At 44.6% G+C, this 14,288-nt stretch overlaps 1 protein-coding gene across 4 annotated transcripts in view; it reads left to right on the top strand.

Moving 5' to 3' along the window:
* The first annotated feature begins 993 nt into the window (after positions 1-993).
* The window catches only part of KIAA2012 (KIAA2012 ortholog), a 206,418-nt gene continuing 193,123 nt past the window's right edge, over positions 994-14,288 (top strand). For all 4 annotated transcript variants that reach the window (XM_044273881.1, XM_044273883.1, XM_044273880.1 and 1 more), the window contains exon 1: positions 994-1,280. In XM_044273881.1, coding sequence (XP_044129816.1) covers positions 1,194-1,280 — 87 coding nt within the window. In that variant the 5' untranslated portion in view covers positions 994-1,193. The remainder of the gene's footprint in view (positions 1,281-14,288) is intronic.

Here is a 14,288-nt window from a genome sequence, read left to right as displayed (position 1 = left end):
AATCTGATTAAATTCCTAAAACTTCTGTGTAAACATTTCTAAGTTACCATATATCTAGATGAACAGTGTAAGGTTACCATTATAGGAGGTGCCGCTCAGCTTTCCAACACTATGGCATACCAATGCTGCCTAGTTGTTGTGGTGGTGCGCATCAGAGTCGCATTTTTTGCGGCTCGGGTGCGGACCCATTCACTTCCGTTGCTCCATTCCGTGGCCCCGCAAAAAAAATATAGCATGTCCTATTCTTGTCCGTTTTGCGGACAAGAATAGGCATTTCTACAATGGGCCGCCCGTTCTGTTCCGCAAATTGCTGCTTCTGTTTTTTTGCGTATCCGTGGTTTGCGGACCACAAAAAACGGCACGGTCGTGTGCATGAGGCCTTATGTCATTAAATATTGCCCGGATTTTTTTTGCCTGCATATATAGCCATATTTCACTTTATGAACTGAAGGAAAACCAGGTGACAACCCCTATGGAAACACGAATAGTTAAATTACTCAGCTTTCCTGAAAGCAGAAGTAGGAAATGGCCAAGTAGTCTTCTTTTTGTTAATATAAATGATTCAAGAGGACAACTATATTTGCTAACAATGTTTCTGAAGTTTGGGAAGGGGAATATATTACTTTATACCTGACATATAATAAAGCATCAGCTACTTATAAATGTAGTTTTATAAAATATGATTATTATAATGCGTTAGAACAGCAAGAGTCCGTTCAGTGCTACTCTTCTATTTATACAGGGGTGAAGAACAGGGATGGGAATGCGCTGTATAATTTAGTATATGCCAAGTAATTGCACCACTTTTACTGCTGGTATTTGCACACATCCCTGAGGGCTCTGATCTCCTTCATTGCTACCAAGGTAACACCAGAAACAATCTCTTTTAACAATAAGGAACAGAGAAGAGTTTCAGAGAACGACTTGGGACAGTGCCGTCTATGGCAACCAGTGCAGGGCAGACAAAACAAACTGTGAGCAATGGGCGGGACTGGAAATCCTGACACAAGTCTTTTCTAATATACAGATCCATCTCTCCGGCTGGAAACAAATCACTGGATCATTTTGTGTGTCCTATCCCCCAGGATTTATTACAAGAAGGAGAAGGCTTTCCCCTCGGGAGGCTGGCAGCCCTGGCACGTGAGAGTGCAGGATCTGGGAGGACCACCATTGCTGGAGGTCGGCCATGAAAGATGTCAACTCTCTCACTGCTGAGCCGTGGGAATGCCCAGGTGGTCAAAACCTCTCAAGAGAAGCTAGTGGTTCGCTATGAACCTGAGGTGAGATGGATATTTCACATAATCAACATGGGTTGTTGTTTTTTGGTCAGTTTTGACTATACATACAGTATATGTTTATATACAGTATATATATATATATATATATATACTTGTGACTAAAATTGGTCCATGTGCTTTCTGACAGGCCAGGACCCCTACAGTGCTGGGCCGCTTCTAATGAATTATCACTCATACAGGTTGTTTTTCTAATTACATAAAAGTCATGTATCTCCAGAGGAGGCAGCAAGTGCTGTGATGACCTTTATTTAAAAAAACTGGGGAAAAAGTTAAGCAATTGTCCTTAAAGTGTCACTGAACTTTTTAAAAACGTAAGATATATCATAGCGAAATATCAAAGGTTTTCATCTATGACGGTCAAAGTGCTGAGGCCCCCGCGATCTCTAGAACGAGGAGAGAGAACTGCTCAAATAGCACGCTCTCCTCTCTGCAGGAGACGGAAGTGAGACAGGTTCATAGACTTTCTATTAAGCATGTCTCATGCAGATTGGAGCGAGAGCTTTGCAAGTGCTTCTCTTTCCTATTTCTTGCAATCAGTGGGGGTAGCAGAGTACAGCAGGTGACTATTTCCAGCAGTCTCATAGAGAATGAATGGATTGGCAGGGCGCATGTGCATCCTGCTGCTTTGTCAGGACAGGAAAATGGGACCGCTCGTTCTCGTGATTGGTGGGGTTCCCAGCGGTCGGACTCCCACGATCAGTTACTGTGGATAGGGGATAACTTGAAGACTTTGCACACCCCCTTTAAAGCTGCATTTACATGCAGCAGTCATCAACTCCGTATGAGGATGAACTATCAGTACTACAAATGAACCCCTGTACAGATGTAACGTTTCTCAGCCCAGGGTGTCATGCCCCCAAAACAACAGATTACCCAACAAGCAATCATTTTGCTAGCTTCTCAGGTGAGAAGCAATGATCGAGAACAAGCGTTTGTATAAACTTTTGTTCATGATGACTTTCCTTATAATCTCATGTAAAGGGGCTTTAGTACAGAATTTCTTTTTTGCCAATAAGGGTACAGCCGCACGGCAACATGTGTCGCATGACAGCAAGACACAGAAAAATCGCTCAATGCAAAAATACGCATGACTTGTCTGCAACTTGCTGTTGTGCGACTATTTTAAAACTGTGATTTGGCTGTGAAAACAGTGCCAAGTTGCAGGCAAGTCACTTGATGAACGCAATTTACATTAAAATTAATGGCGTAAAAGTTGCAATTCACTTGCGACACAAAATGTATTAAGTCTGGATTTTTTGCAACTGTCACATTGCAATAGCAGCATGTCGCCTAACGCACTGTGACACTGTTGACATCATTATGTACAATGACGCACAATACATGTCGTCGTATATCCGTGCCCTAAAGGGGTCTGCAAAAGGTCAAAATAACTAACAACTAGCATTATCACTATCAGCTGATAATGGGGAACTGGCGGAAGAGGAAAATATGTTCAGGGAAATGACAGAATCTATAGCATAAGCTGCTTGCTTATATACATATGTATGTATATGGGTCTCCTTCCCTCTGTAAAGATATTACTTTTTTGACTCCCAAGTGATTGTGTGTCACCATCCTACACAGTTTATCTTATCACAAACCCTCAAAAAGTAACTTTTGCGCCTCACCAAAATACTGTATAAACTGATGCTTTGCACCCGTGTGCCAAGGCCAAATAAAAGCTATTAATGGAGCACAGAATTAGAGTCCATTCACATGTCCGCAAAATGGGCCTGCATCCGTTCCGCAATTTTGCAGAACGGGTGTGGACCCATTCACTTCTGTTCCGAGGCCCGCAAAAAAAAATAACATTTTTATTATAGTGCCGGCCATGTGCGGTCTGCAAAATGCGGAACGCACATGACCAGTGTCCGTGTTTTGCAGATCCGTAATTTCAGGACCGCAAAACAGTTGCAGACGTGTGAATGGACCCTAACATGGAGACACTGGAGCTATAGATTTTGTAAGAGAGTTCAAGGGATGATCGTGGATGATAGATATGTGTCACCGAGGTTCCTGGCCTCTGGGAAGTAAGAGCCGGTTTCATGTGTTGCTCGTTGACTCGTTGCTATTTAGTATGGCTGTAATAGCTGATCCGGGACAGCTCTTACTGGGAGTAGTCAAAGTGCTGGGTGGGTGACTAATCCCCACGTTCCAGGCCAGGTCTTGGTTTTGGGCTATAAAACACAGGCAGCACTGTCAGGTGGTGTGGATTACTCCTCTTTGACAGTGGAGCTCTGTCAGTCTCTGTGTTGGGACCAGGGAGTTTGGGCCTGCATTAAGGCCTGCCACCTTGTTGGTGTGAAAGCAGGTGGATTATGCTTTGTCCAAGGACTTCTTCTTTTCTGCATGGTGTAAACAAACATAGAATCACAAGGTTTTCCTTGAAACAGACTCTTTTTTTGTAATTTACTTAATATTATTATTATTATTTATTATTAAAGCGCCATTCATTCCATAGCGCTGTGCATATGATAAGGGGTGCAAATACATAATACAGACAATTGCACTAATCATAAACAAGATGAGTTACAAACTGGTACAGAAGGAGAAAGGGCCCTGCCCGTGAGGGCTTACAATCTACATGGTATGGGAGAAGGACACAGTAGGTGCGGGTGAAGCTGGTCATGGCGGTATAGAGGCAGCAGGGTCACGGGTTGTAGGCTTGTCTGAAGAGGTGAGTTTTCAGGTTTCTTTTGAAGGATTCCATTATAGGTGAGAGTCTGATATGTTGGGGAAGCGAGTTCCAGAGTATGGGGGATGCACGGGAGAAATCTTGGAGTCGATTGTGGGAAGAGGCGATAAGAGGAGAGGAGAGAAGGAAGTCTTGTGAGGATCGGAGAGTGCGTGTGGGGGTGTATCGGGAAATTAGCTCACAGATGTAGGGAGGGGACAGGTTATGGACGCCCTTGTATGTATTTGTTAGTACTTTGAAGTGAATTCGTTGGGCAATGGGGAGCCAGTGAAGGGATTGGCAGAGGGGAGAGGCAGAGGAGTAATAGGGTGAGAGGTAGATAAGTCGGGCAGCAGAGTTGAGGATAGATTGGAGGGGTGCGAGAGTGCTAGATGGAAGGCCACAGAGGAGAATGTTGCAGTAGTCTAGGCGGGAGATAATGAGGGCATGTACAAGCATTTTCGCTGATTCAAAGTTAAGGAAAGCACGGATGCGGGAATTGTTTTTGAGTTGGAGGCGGCAGGTAGTGGATGTGGATGTGAATTAATGTGTGAATAAACTCTGAACTGTTTAATTCAAAGACTTTGTTGTTGCCTCTATACTGCGTCTGCTAACCTGCCTATCAGAGCGAATCCCCACACATTATAAAATGTGGATAGGACTAAGGTAATTTTTTTACACACGGTCATGAGCCAGGGAATCAATGGGCTTGGATATTTGCTGTTGGGTGGTACCAATTTGGATTTTTTCTAAATGAAATATGTGAAAATTCTAAGTACCTGGCTCCTCAATAGGTCCATCTGGCTTCTGAATCTCCAGTATTTTGTCTCTTCCTGGTTCAAATGTATTATATTAGCGTGAAATAAGGAACAGTCATTGAAAACTGTACATTAGAAACTGGAAATGTCAAACTAGTTCCCAAGATGAATGTGTCATCAGAAAATGAACTATTGTTTAACCCCTTCTACCCTAGGTCTGTTTTCACCTTCCTGCCCAGGCCTATTTTTGCATATTTGACCTGTGTCACCTATGTGGAAATAACTTTGGAATGCTTTTACTTGTCTAACCGATTATGAGATTGTTTTCTCGTGACACATTGTACTTTATGTAAGTGATACATTTGAGTCAATATTTTTTTCCTTTATTTGGAAAACACATAAAAATTTACTGGAAACTCAGAAAAATTCACTATTTTTGAAATTTTCTATATTTAAGACAGCATACCTGTATAGTATATACCTAATAAAATAGCTATGAATCATCATTCCCCATATGTCTACTTTATGTTGGCATCATTTTGTAAATGTAATTTTAATTTTTTAGGATGCCAGATGGCTTTGAAATTTAGATGCAAATTTTAGATTTTCCAGAAATGTTCCAAAACCATTTTGTTTAAAGAACCAATTCAGTTATTAAGTCTTAGTCTTGAGGGGATTACATGATATAAATTGACAATAAATGACCCCATTTTAGAAACTATACTACTCAAGTTTTTCAAAACTGATTTAACAAACTTTTTTAACCCTTTGGGTGTTTCACAAGAATGAAATGAAATGGAGATAAAAAAAAAAAATTTTGCTTTTTTAGGCAGATTTTCCATTTTCATATATATTTTCCTGTAACACAACAAGGGTTGACATCCAAACCAAAGTCAATATCTATTTCCCTGATTCTGCAGTTTAGACCTCATTTGTGGCTGTGAACTGCTGTATGGGCACACGGCAGGGCACAGTGTGCAAGGAGAAACATATAGATTTTGGAGCGCAGATTTCACTGAAATAATTTTCAGGCACCATGTCACTATTGAAGACACTCTGATGCACCACTACAGTTATACATCTCAAAAAGTGACCCCATTATGGAAACTACACCCCTCAAGGAATCTTTCAAGGCATATAGTGAGCACTTAGATCCCAAAGGTGTTTCCTAGAATTAGGAAACACTTGACTGTTAAAATGAAAAAAAAAAAAAAAATTTCTAGCAAAAGTGACTTTAGGCCCACATTTAGGCGAATTTTAATCGCGAATATCGCCAATTCGAGAATTCGCTAAGATTTTGAATATAGTGCTATATATTCGTATTTGCGAATATTCTAGATTTTTTTTCATCTGAACCATGATCCCTCCCTGCTTCTTGCTTGTTGGCCAATGAGAAGGCTGCAATGTCTTTGTCTGAGCTTAGCAACACCCCTAGCAACCAATAGGAAATATAGGATTACACTTACCGGTAATCATTTTTCCTTGAGCCTATGACAGCACCCATGGATAGCATCCGCCCCCTTCCTCAGGACAGGAAACAGGAAGCACAGCCTCTTCAAAAGGGAGGTACAACCCCCATCATGCCAGTCCTATTCCAAGAACTAAGGAGACAAAAACACTACACCACAAATCCACAACAGAACAAATGCTCATCTCTGTGTGCAAACACACGTATACATCTCCCTATATATTCTAAAATTCTTTCTTTCTTTTTTATTATATATTTTTATTTATTTATTTATATATATATATATTATTTTTTTTTCTTGTAAGGGAGGGAATTAGGCGGGTGCTGTCATAGGCTCAAGGAAAAATGATTACCGGTAAGTGTAATCCTATATTTCCCCCCTCGCCTATGACAGCACCCATGGATATCTAGGCGAGATCAACCTAGGGTGGGACAACTGCTTGGAGGATTTTACGCCCAAATCCCAAACCCTCCTGTGAAGGAAGCTGCAGCCTATAGTGCTTAAAGAAGGTATGAGCAGAACTCCAAGTAGCTGCTCTGCAAATCTGGTCAATAGAAGCGGAAGCTCTTTCTGCCCAGGATGTAGACACTGCTCTTGTTGAGTGTGCTCCAAACCCGGCAGGAGGAGGAACCCCTTTAGAGGAATATGCCAGATAGATGGCTTGTTTTATATACCTGGCTATGGACTGAGAGGAAGCAGGGGAGCCCTTCTTCTGTCCCTGAAAGGAAACTACCAGCTTAGAGGACAACCTCCATTCCTGAGTGGCCAAAAGGTATTGGATTAGACACCTTCTAACATCGAGGCAATGAAATTCCCTTTCCTTCTGATTCTTGGGTGAGGAACAGAAGGAAGGTAAAACTATATCCTGAGACCGATGAAAGGATGATGAAACCTTTGGAAGGAAGGCAGGGTCAGGAGATAGAATAACCCTATCTTCTAAGATATTGAGATACGGTTTTTCGATAGAGAGGGCCGAAATCTCACTCACTCTTCTAGCGGAAGTAATGGCTAGCAAGAAAACTAATTTAAAGGTCAAGATTTTAATAGAGATGTCCTCAATGGGCTCAAAGGGATCTCCGGTTAAGGCAGACAGGACTAGGTTCAAATCCCAGGGGGGAACTCTGGATTTCTGGACGGGAGCGAGTCTAGAAATTGCAACTACAAATCTCTTAATCCAGAGGTGGTCTGCTAACTTATACTCAAAGAGAGCACTTAAGGCAGAGATATGGACCTTTAAAGTACTGGGCCTCAGCTTTTTATTCCAGCCTTCCTGGAGGAAGCTCAGGACTAGAGGTAACTCCGGGGGATCCAAGACATTAACTGGCCTGTTTGCAAATCGAAGGAAGGCCCTCCAAACTCTCAAATAGATTTTTGAGGTAACAGGTTTTCTGCTGGATAAAAGGGTGTCTATCACCTCCCCGGAAAGACCCTTCATCTCTAGGATCTGCCTCTCAACAGCCAGGCTGTCAAGTGCAGGCTCTCCAACTGTGGATGAAGTAATGGTCCCTGAACTAGTAGTCCCGGGAAGACGGGAAGTACCCAGGGGTCTGCTACCGACATCCTCCTTAGCCAGGAAAACCAGACCCTCCTGGGCCAAAAAGGGGGCTATAGTAATTACTAGGGCCTTCTCCTCCCGAATCTTCTTCAGGACTCTTGGGAGTAGCTTTATAGGAGGGAAGGCGTACAGGAGGCCCACTCTCCATGAATGCGCCAAAGCGTCCACTGCCGTGGGCCGCTCTAGTGGGGATAGAGAGTAGAACCTTTTCACTTTTCTGTTTCCCCTTGTGGCAAAGAGATCCACCACCGGGAGACCCCAGAGAGCCACGATGTCGTTGAAGACCTGTTGATCTAGGGACCATTCCCCCTGCCGAACACAATGCCTGCTCAGAAAGTCTGCCTTCACATTCTCCTTTCCCTTTAAGTGTACCGCCCTGATCGATGGAAGGAAATCCTCTGCTATCTCGAAAATCTCCCTGGTGAGAGACATTAGATCTGGCGATCTCGTCCCCCCCCTGACGATTGATATAGGCTACTGCCGTCATGTTGTCGGAGTAGATTAAGATGTTTCTGCCTTTTAAAAGGTGGAGGCACTTCTTCAAGGCCATGAGGATCGCCAGGAGTTCCTTGAAGTTGTGAGATCTGGGAACTATCTCCTGATCCCACTGTCCCTGCAGAAGTAGAGATTCTGTGTGAGCTCCCCACCCCCAAGGACTTGCGTCTGTAGTCAGAGAGAGGGGATCCTGCCTTGACCAAGGGACTCCTCTCTGAAGGTTGGAAAGGTTCTGTCCACCACTCTAAATCTTTTATTGTACGAGTTGAAAGGTAGAAGAGGGAATCCAAGGATAGGGGATCTTTGTCCCAAACTCCCAGGATCTGCAGCTGAAGTGACCTTGAGTGGAAGTGGCCCTCTTCTTTAGTAAATCTGCAACTTCCAGACGCAATGCTTCTAGCTTCTCTGGGCTGGAGCGATAGTCCGTCAAAACGAACCTTTCTGGAGGAGTTCTCAGGAAGTTCAGGCAATAGCCCTGTGAAATGATTGAGAGGATCCAGGGGCTGTTTGAGATCTTCCGCCATTGATCTGCGAAGAGGGAGAGACGACCTCCAACCGGGCATCTGGCGTCATTGCGGAGGCTTCTTAGAGGCCTCTCCACCTGAAAAAAGAAACCCTTTGCTCCTTTTGGGCGCATTACCAGACTGCCTGGGAGTTTCTCTTCTCTTAAAGTTAAATCTGGCCGACTGAGAACGAAAGGGCTTTTTAGGAGGCTGCTGATGAATAGAAGGGAAACCCTTTTTTCTGTCAGAGGCCTTTTCCAGCAGATCATCCAACGTGGGCCCGAAGAGAAATTCACCCTGACAGGGAATAGCACATAATTTCGCCTTCGACCCTGCATCCCCCTTCCAGTCTTTTAGCCAAATCGCCCGACGGGCGGAATTTGAAAGAGCTGCGGCTCTTGCTGACAGCTTCAGGGAGTCCACTGAGGCATCCGCTAAGAAGTCAATGGCACTGTACAGAGTTGGGAATGACGAGAGGAGTTGTTCCATTGGCGCTCCTTTCTTCATCTGCTCCTCCATCTCCTTCATCCAGACCTTTAAGGACCTGGCCACAGAAGTGGCGGCTATAGCGGGCCTAAAAGAACCAGCCGTCGCCTCCCAGTTCTTTTTTAAATAGACCTCTGCTCTTCTGTCCATAGCATCTTTTAGAGTTCCCGCGTCTTCAAACGGGAGGGCTGCTCTCTTAGAGATTTTTGCTACCGGAGCATCCAACTTTGGGGCTCTATCCCAATCAGCAGAGGCTTTGTCCTCAAAGGGATACTTCCTTTTTAGGGCAGAAGGCACGAAAAATTTTCTGTCCGGCCTGCTCCATTCATTCTTAATAACCGAAGTTATGTTCTCGTGCACATCAAAACATTTCAATCTTCTGGGACCTAGGCCCTCGAACATGGAATCCCTCATAGACTGGGGTTCTGCTTGATCATCAAGCCCCATAGTTGCCCTGACAATCCCGACTAGAGCATTAATGTTCTCTGGGAGGAACAAGGGTCTCCCCGCCAGCTGCTCGTCCTGCGAATGATCCGAGGATGGAAGTTCTCCCTCCTCCTCTAACCCGGATAATAGCTCCTGATCGCTCGAAGCGGGAATAGAGACCGCGGCGGAAGTACTAGGGCGATCTTCAAGCAGATTACTCAAGGATTCTTTAACTGTTTCTCTGACTTCATCCTTGATAATCTTCTTTAGGCTTGATAAGAGAGAGGGGGCCTCATCCTCCAATAATTTGCCTACGCAGGCCTGACATGCAGGTTTGCCCCAACCGGACGGTAGCCTCCTTTTGCAAATAGCACAGCCCCGCTCCTTGGACCTTGACCCCCTTCTCTCTTTAGAAGTCTAAACACATAAAACAAAGACAACCATCAGGTACTGAGATGAATGGAAAATGCAGGGCATTCGCCCCTCTTACCCCCACCGGTACCGAGGATTCGTTGGTGGTTTCAGTGGGTTCTGCGCGCTGTGTGGGCTCCATTTTCTGCCAGTGGCTGTCATCCATGGAGTTCACTGCAGGCCAAAACACCAGCCTGCAGTGAGAGCTGGCTGGTTTTTGAACTTGCCGGGCGCGCGCCAGCACCCTCCCCTTCCGGTCCAAGGCCCGCCTCCTCCCACTGCCAAAAGCCGGAGGCCAAGATCCAGCGCCGACTGATGACGTCAGCGCCGGCCTGACCTACCCGGAAGTATGCGCGCCGCGCTCGCGCGAACGCCAGCGGCAGCCGAACATACGGCACGGCCGCAGAGGTTCGCCAAGCCGGGGACACCGAAGCAGCCCCGACGGGGGAGTGACGGGACGAGAGGGAGTCCAAAGGGGCCAGACTTCAGCAGTGGCTTCCGAGGAAGACTTACGCCGCTCGGGTAGGCCCTCCTCCCACGGGTATCAACCAAGGGGCTCCCGCAGCTCTGCTCTTCAACCGCTGTGCATCCACCCTGTCCCTTAGGACAGGAAACAGAACTGGCATGATGGGGGTTGTACCTCCCTTTTGAAGAGGCTGTGCTTCCTGTTTCCTGTCCTGAGGAAGGGGGCGGATGCTATCCATGGGTGCTGTCATAGGCGAGGGGGGAAAGTTGCCTACCCCTTACTATATAAGAACCTCCCCAGCAGCCATTTTCTGCATTTTCTTGCAGTTCTGAGAAGAGACAGCAGTGTCATTGCTGTGCTCTCTGCTTTGCTGTGTCATTACATTAGATAGTTAGTTAGCTTATATATATATATATCTATATATATATATATATATATATATATACAGATAGTTACTGGGAAATGTCAGTGTAGGTTAGATTGTGATATAGTGTAGGTTCCAGTGCAGGGTGTTAGGTGGTGTGATAGGTTCTGCTGTGCATACATACATGCTACAGACATAGTGCTGTGATGTTACAAGGTCACAACAATACTTAGTGCACCAATCAGTAATATGTCTGGAAACTACACCCCTCAAGGAATCTTTCAAGGCATATAGTAAGCACTTTGACCCCCAAAGGTGTTTCCTAGAATTAGGAAACACTTGACTGTGAAAATGAAAAAAAAAAAAAAAATTCTAGCAAAAGTGACTTTAGGCCCAAATTTTTCACTTTCACAAGGGAGAACTGGAGAAAATGCACCCCTAATGTATTACCCATTTTCTCCTGATTACAGTAATACCCCATATGTGCTTGCATACTGCTATATAGGCGTACCACAGGGGTCAGAAGTAAAAGAGCACCAAATGGCTTCTGGAAGGCAGATTTCACCGGAATAATTGACAGGCGCCATCTTGCATTTGAACACACTCTGAAGTACCCCTAGAGTGGAAACCCCTAAAATGTGACCCCATTCTGGAAACTACACCCCTTAAGGAATATTTCAAGGTGTGTAGTGAGCACTTTTATCCATCAGGCGTTTCACAGAATTAGGAAACACTAGGCTGTAAAAATGAAACATTACAGTTTTGTCCAGAAAAAGTTGCTTTACATCCACATTTTTCACTTTCACAAGGGGTAACAGGACAAAATGTACCCCACATTTTGTAACCCATTTCCCCTGAATACGGTAACACCCCACATGTGCTCAAAAAGGAATGCATGAGCGCATGGCAGGGTTCAAAAGGGATGGAGCACCATAGGGCTTTTGGAGGACAGATTTTGCAGGATTGGCTTTTGGGAGCTATGTCGCATATGAAGACACCCTGAGGTACCCCTATAGTATGAACCCCCAAAAAGTGACCCCATTCTGGAAACTACACCCCTTAAGGAATGTTTCAAGGTGTGTAGTGAGCACTTTGATCCATCAGGCGTTTCACAGAATTAGGAAACACTTGGCTGTGAAAATGAAAAATTAAAATTTTTTCCAGAAAAACTTGCTTTATACCCACATTTTTCACTTTCACAAGGGGTAACAGGACAAAATGTACCCCACATTTTCTAACCCATTTTACCCTGAATACGTCAACACCCCACATGTGCTTGTAGCCTGCTCTATAGCCTGAATTGGCAGACATGGATTTTAGGTGCCATGTTGCATTCTAAAAATTCCTGAGGTCCCCAGACCAAGAAGTGACCACATTTTGGAAAGCGCACCCCTGTACGAACATTCTAAGGGGTGGAAAGGGCACTTTTGACCTAACAGTTGTCTCACAGAAAAGAATATGTAGTGGTTGTTGGAAAGTGGGTATGCAAGCGAGGTGGACTAGATCAGAGATAGGCCTCATGCACACGACAATCTGCGGATCCGAAAAAAAAACAGAAGCTGCCCGTGATGCCTTCCGCAATTTGCGGAACGGACCGGGCGCCGGCAATATAAATGCCTATTCCTCTCCGAAAAGCGTGGACAACAATAGGACATGTTAGATTTTTTTAGCGGAGCCATGGAACAGAGCCACGGATGCGGACAGCACGGATGCGGACCCAAACAACGGTCGTGTGTATGAGGCCATATGGAAATATTACAGCAATTATAAAGGATGAAATTAATAATTCATGGATGAGTGGTAGTTTCAGAAACAATCCTTTATGCAGAGGCCAGGTTGATCAGGGCAGGTGTTGCACTGATAAATGGTGTCCTTTCGTATTCCCCTTTTGTAACAAACCCGGCATCTTTTTTGGGTCTTTCCCCTCTTCGCTGTTTGTGGGACTTCATCAGGGAAATGTTGTCCTGGTACAACTCGGGCACTATGACCTCCTGACTTTGGAGAATTAGGGCCTTGATGACCACCTCTTGGAACTGAAGGAAAGTTCCTGTGTGGCCTGCAGCTCGGTGTAAAATGTGTGCATTGTACAGTGCCATCTGTACAATGTATATGGCCAGCTTTTTGTACCACACCTTAGTTTTACGCATGGCACTGTAGGGCTTCAACAGAACTTGATCAGACATATTAACCCCTCCCATGTGCCTGTTCTAATCAAGTATGCAGTCTGGCTTGTTGACAGTGGTAGTAGTACCTCGCACTGTGCCGCAAGCCACATTACCTCTGGCCTTTAGGGACATGAATAGGGGGATGCTGGTGTAATAGTTATCCACATTGAGGTGGTAACCTTATCCAGCTGTGGGTGCAGTAAATCCCACACTATCTTCCCAGTAACTCCTAAGACGGGGGGGGGGGGGGGGGGCGCCATTCAGGTGGTTATATCCGGGAATCTTTCCCTTCATAAACCCGGAACTTGTAGGTGTACCCCGAGGTACGTTATGTGCGTTATAGTTAGAATGTAGGAATTTCAAAATGGATTAAAATCTTGAGCGGGACATGGCCATATTGTAAATTGGAGTGTGGTACAAGACATCTTAGCTCCAATATTGTCTCATTTAGTTTTTTTTTACCAGGCCCATATGCAGCAAGTGTCCCAAAAACGTCATAATGTCGGCTGCATTTACTGTGGTCCAACCAAGGCGTCTTGCATTTGAGGATGTCGGATTTTGAGCAATAAACTGCTGGGCGTATAATTTTGTTTAGGTCACCATCAAATTTATGAAATCATCAGAGAAAAAGATTTTGAAAAAATCTATTTTTTTGTGAATCCTGTGCAGTCAATCTGGATTCCAGAGTTTCCCACTAACTCTGGAATTTAGGGCTTATAGTTCTCAGGCGGTGTGGTCCATAGGTGATCACTGGTGGGGGCTACTTCATCTCCCCTGGGGCATCTCCTTGAGGGTTCCTCATCACCAGATGATGATGGAGTATTGGAGTAGAGGAATGTTGCATTCTCTTCTCCCTCACTTGTAGAGTCAGTTTTAGAGGCAAGGATGGCGTATGCCTCTTCAACGGCGTACATTCTCTGGGATGGACGGGACATTTTAATTTTTATTGGTGTGTGTAAAGTGAAAAGTGTCAGGGGGGTGTATGTAGTGATTTAACACGTGAGGGGGCTTGTAATGAATTTAAAATAAAATTTACGATAAAGAAAAAAAGAGATAGAAAAGAGAAAAAGATAAGTGAAAGAATAAGATAAAAATTTAGAAAAAAAATCTAAACTAGTACTAACTAAAATTGACTTATATACACTGAAGAACAATATAAACGCAGCACTTTCGGTTCACAAATCTGTCTAAATCTGCGTTAGTGAGCATATTCTCCTT

Source organism: Bufo gargarizans, unplaced genomic scaffold, assembly GCF_014858855.1.
Source record: "Bufo gargarizans isolate SCDJY-AF-19 unplaced genomic scaffold, ASM1485885v1 original_scaffold_1263_pilon, whole genome shotgun sequence".
In the NCBI taxonomy this organism is placed as follows: Eukaryota; Metazoa; Chordata; class Amphibia; order Anura; family Bufonidae; genus Bufo; species Bufo gargarizans.
The sequence above is the reverse complement of the archived record's forward strand: the minus strand, read 5'-3'. Positions and strand labels throughout refer to the sequence as shown.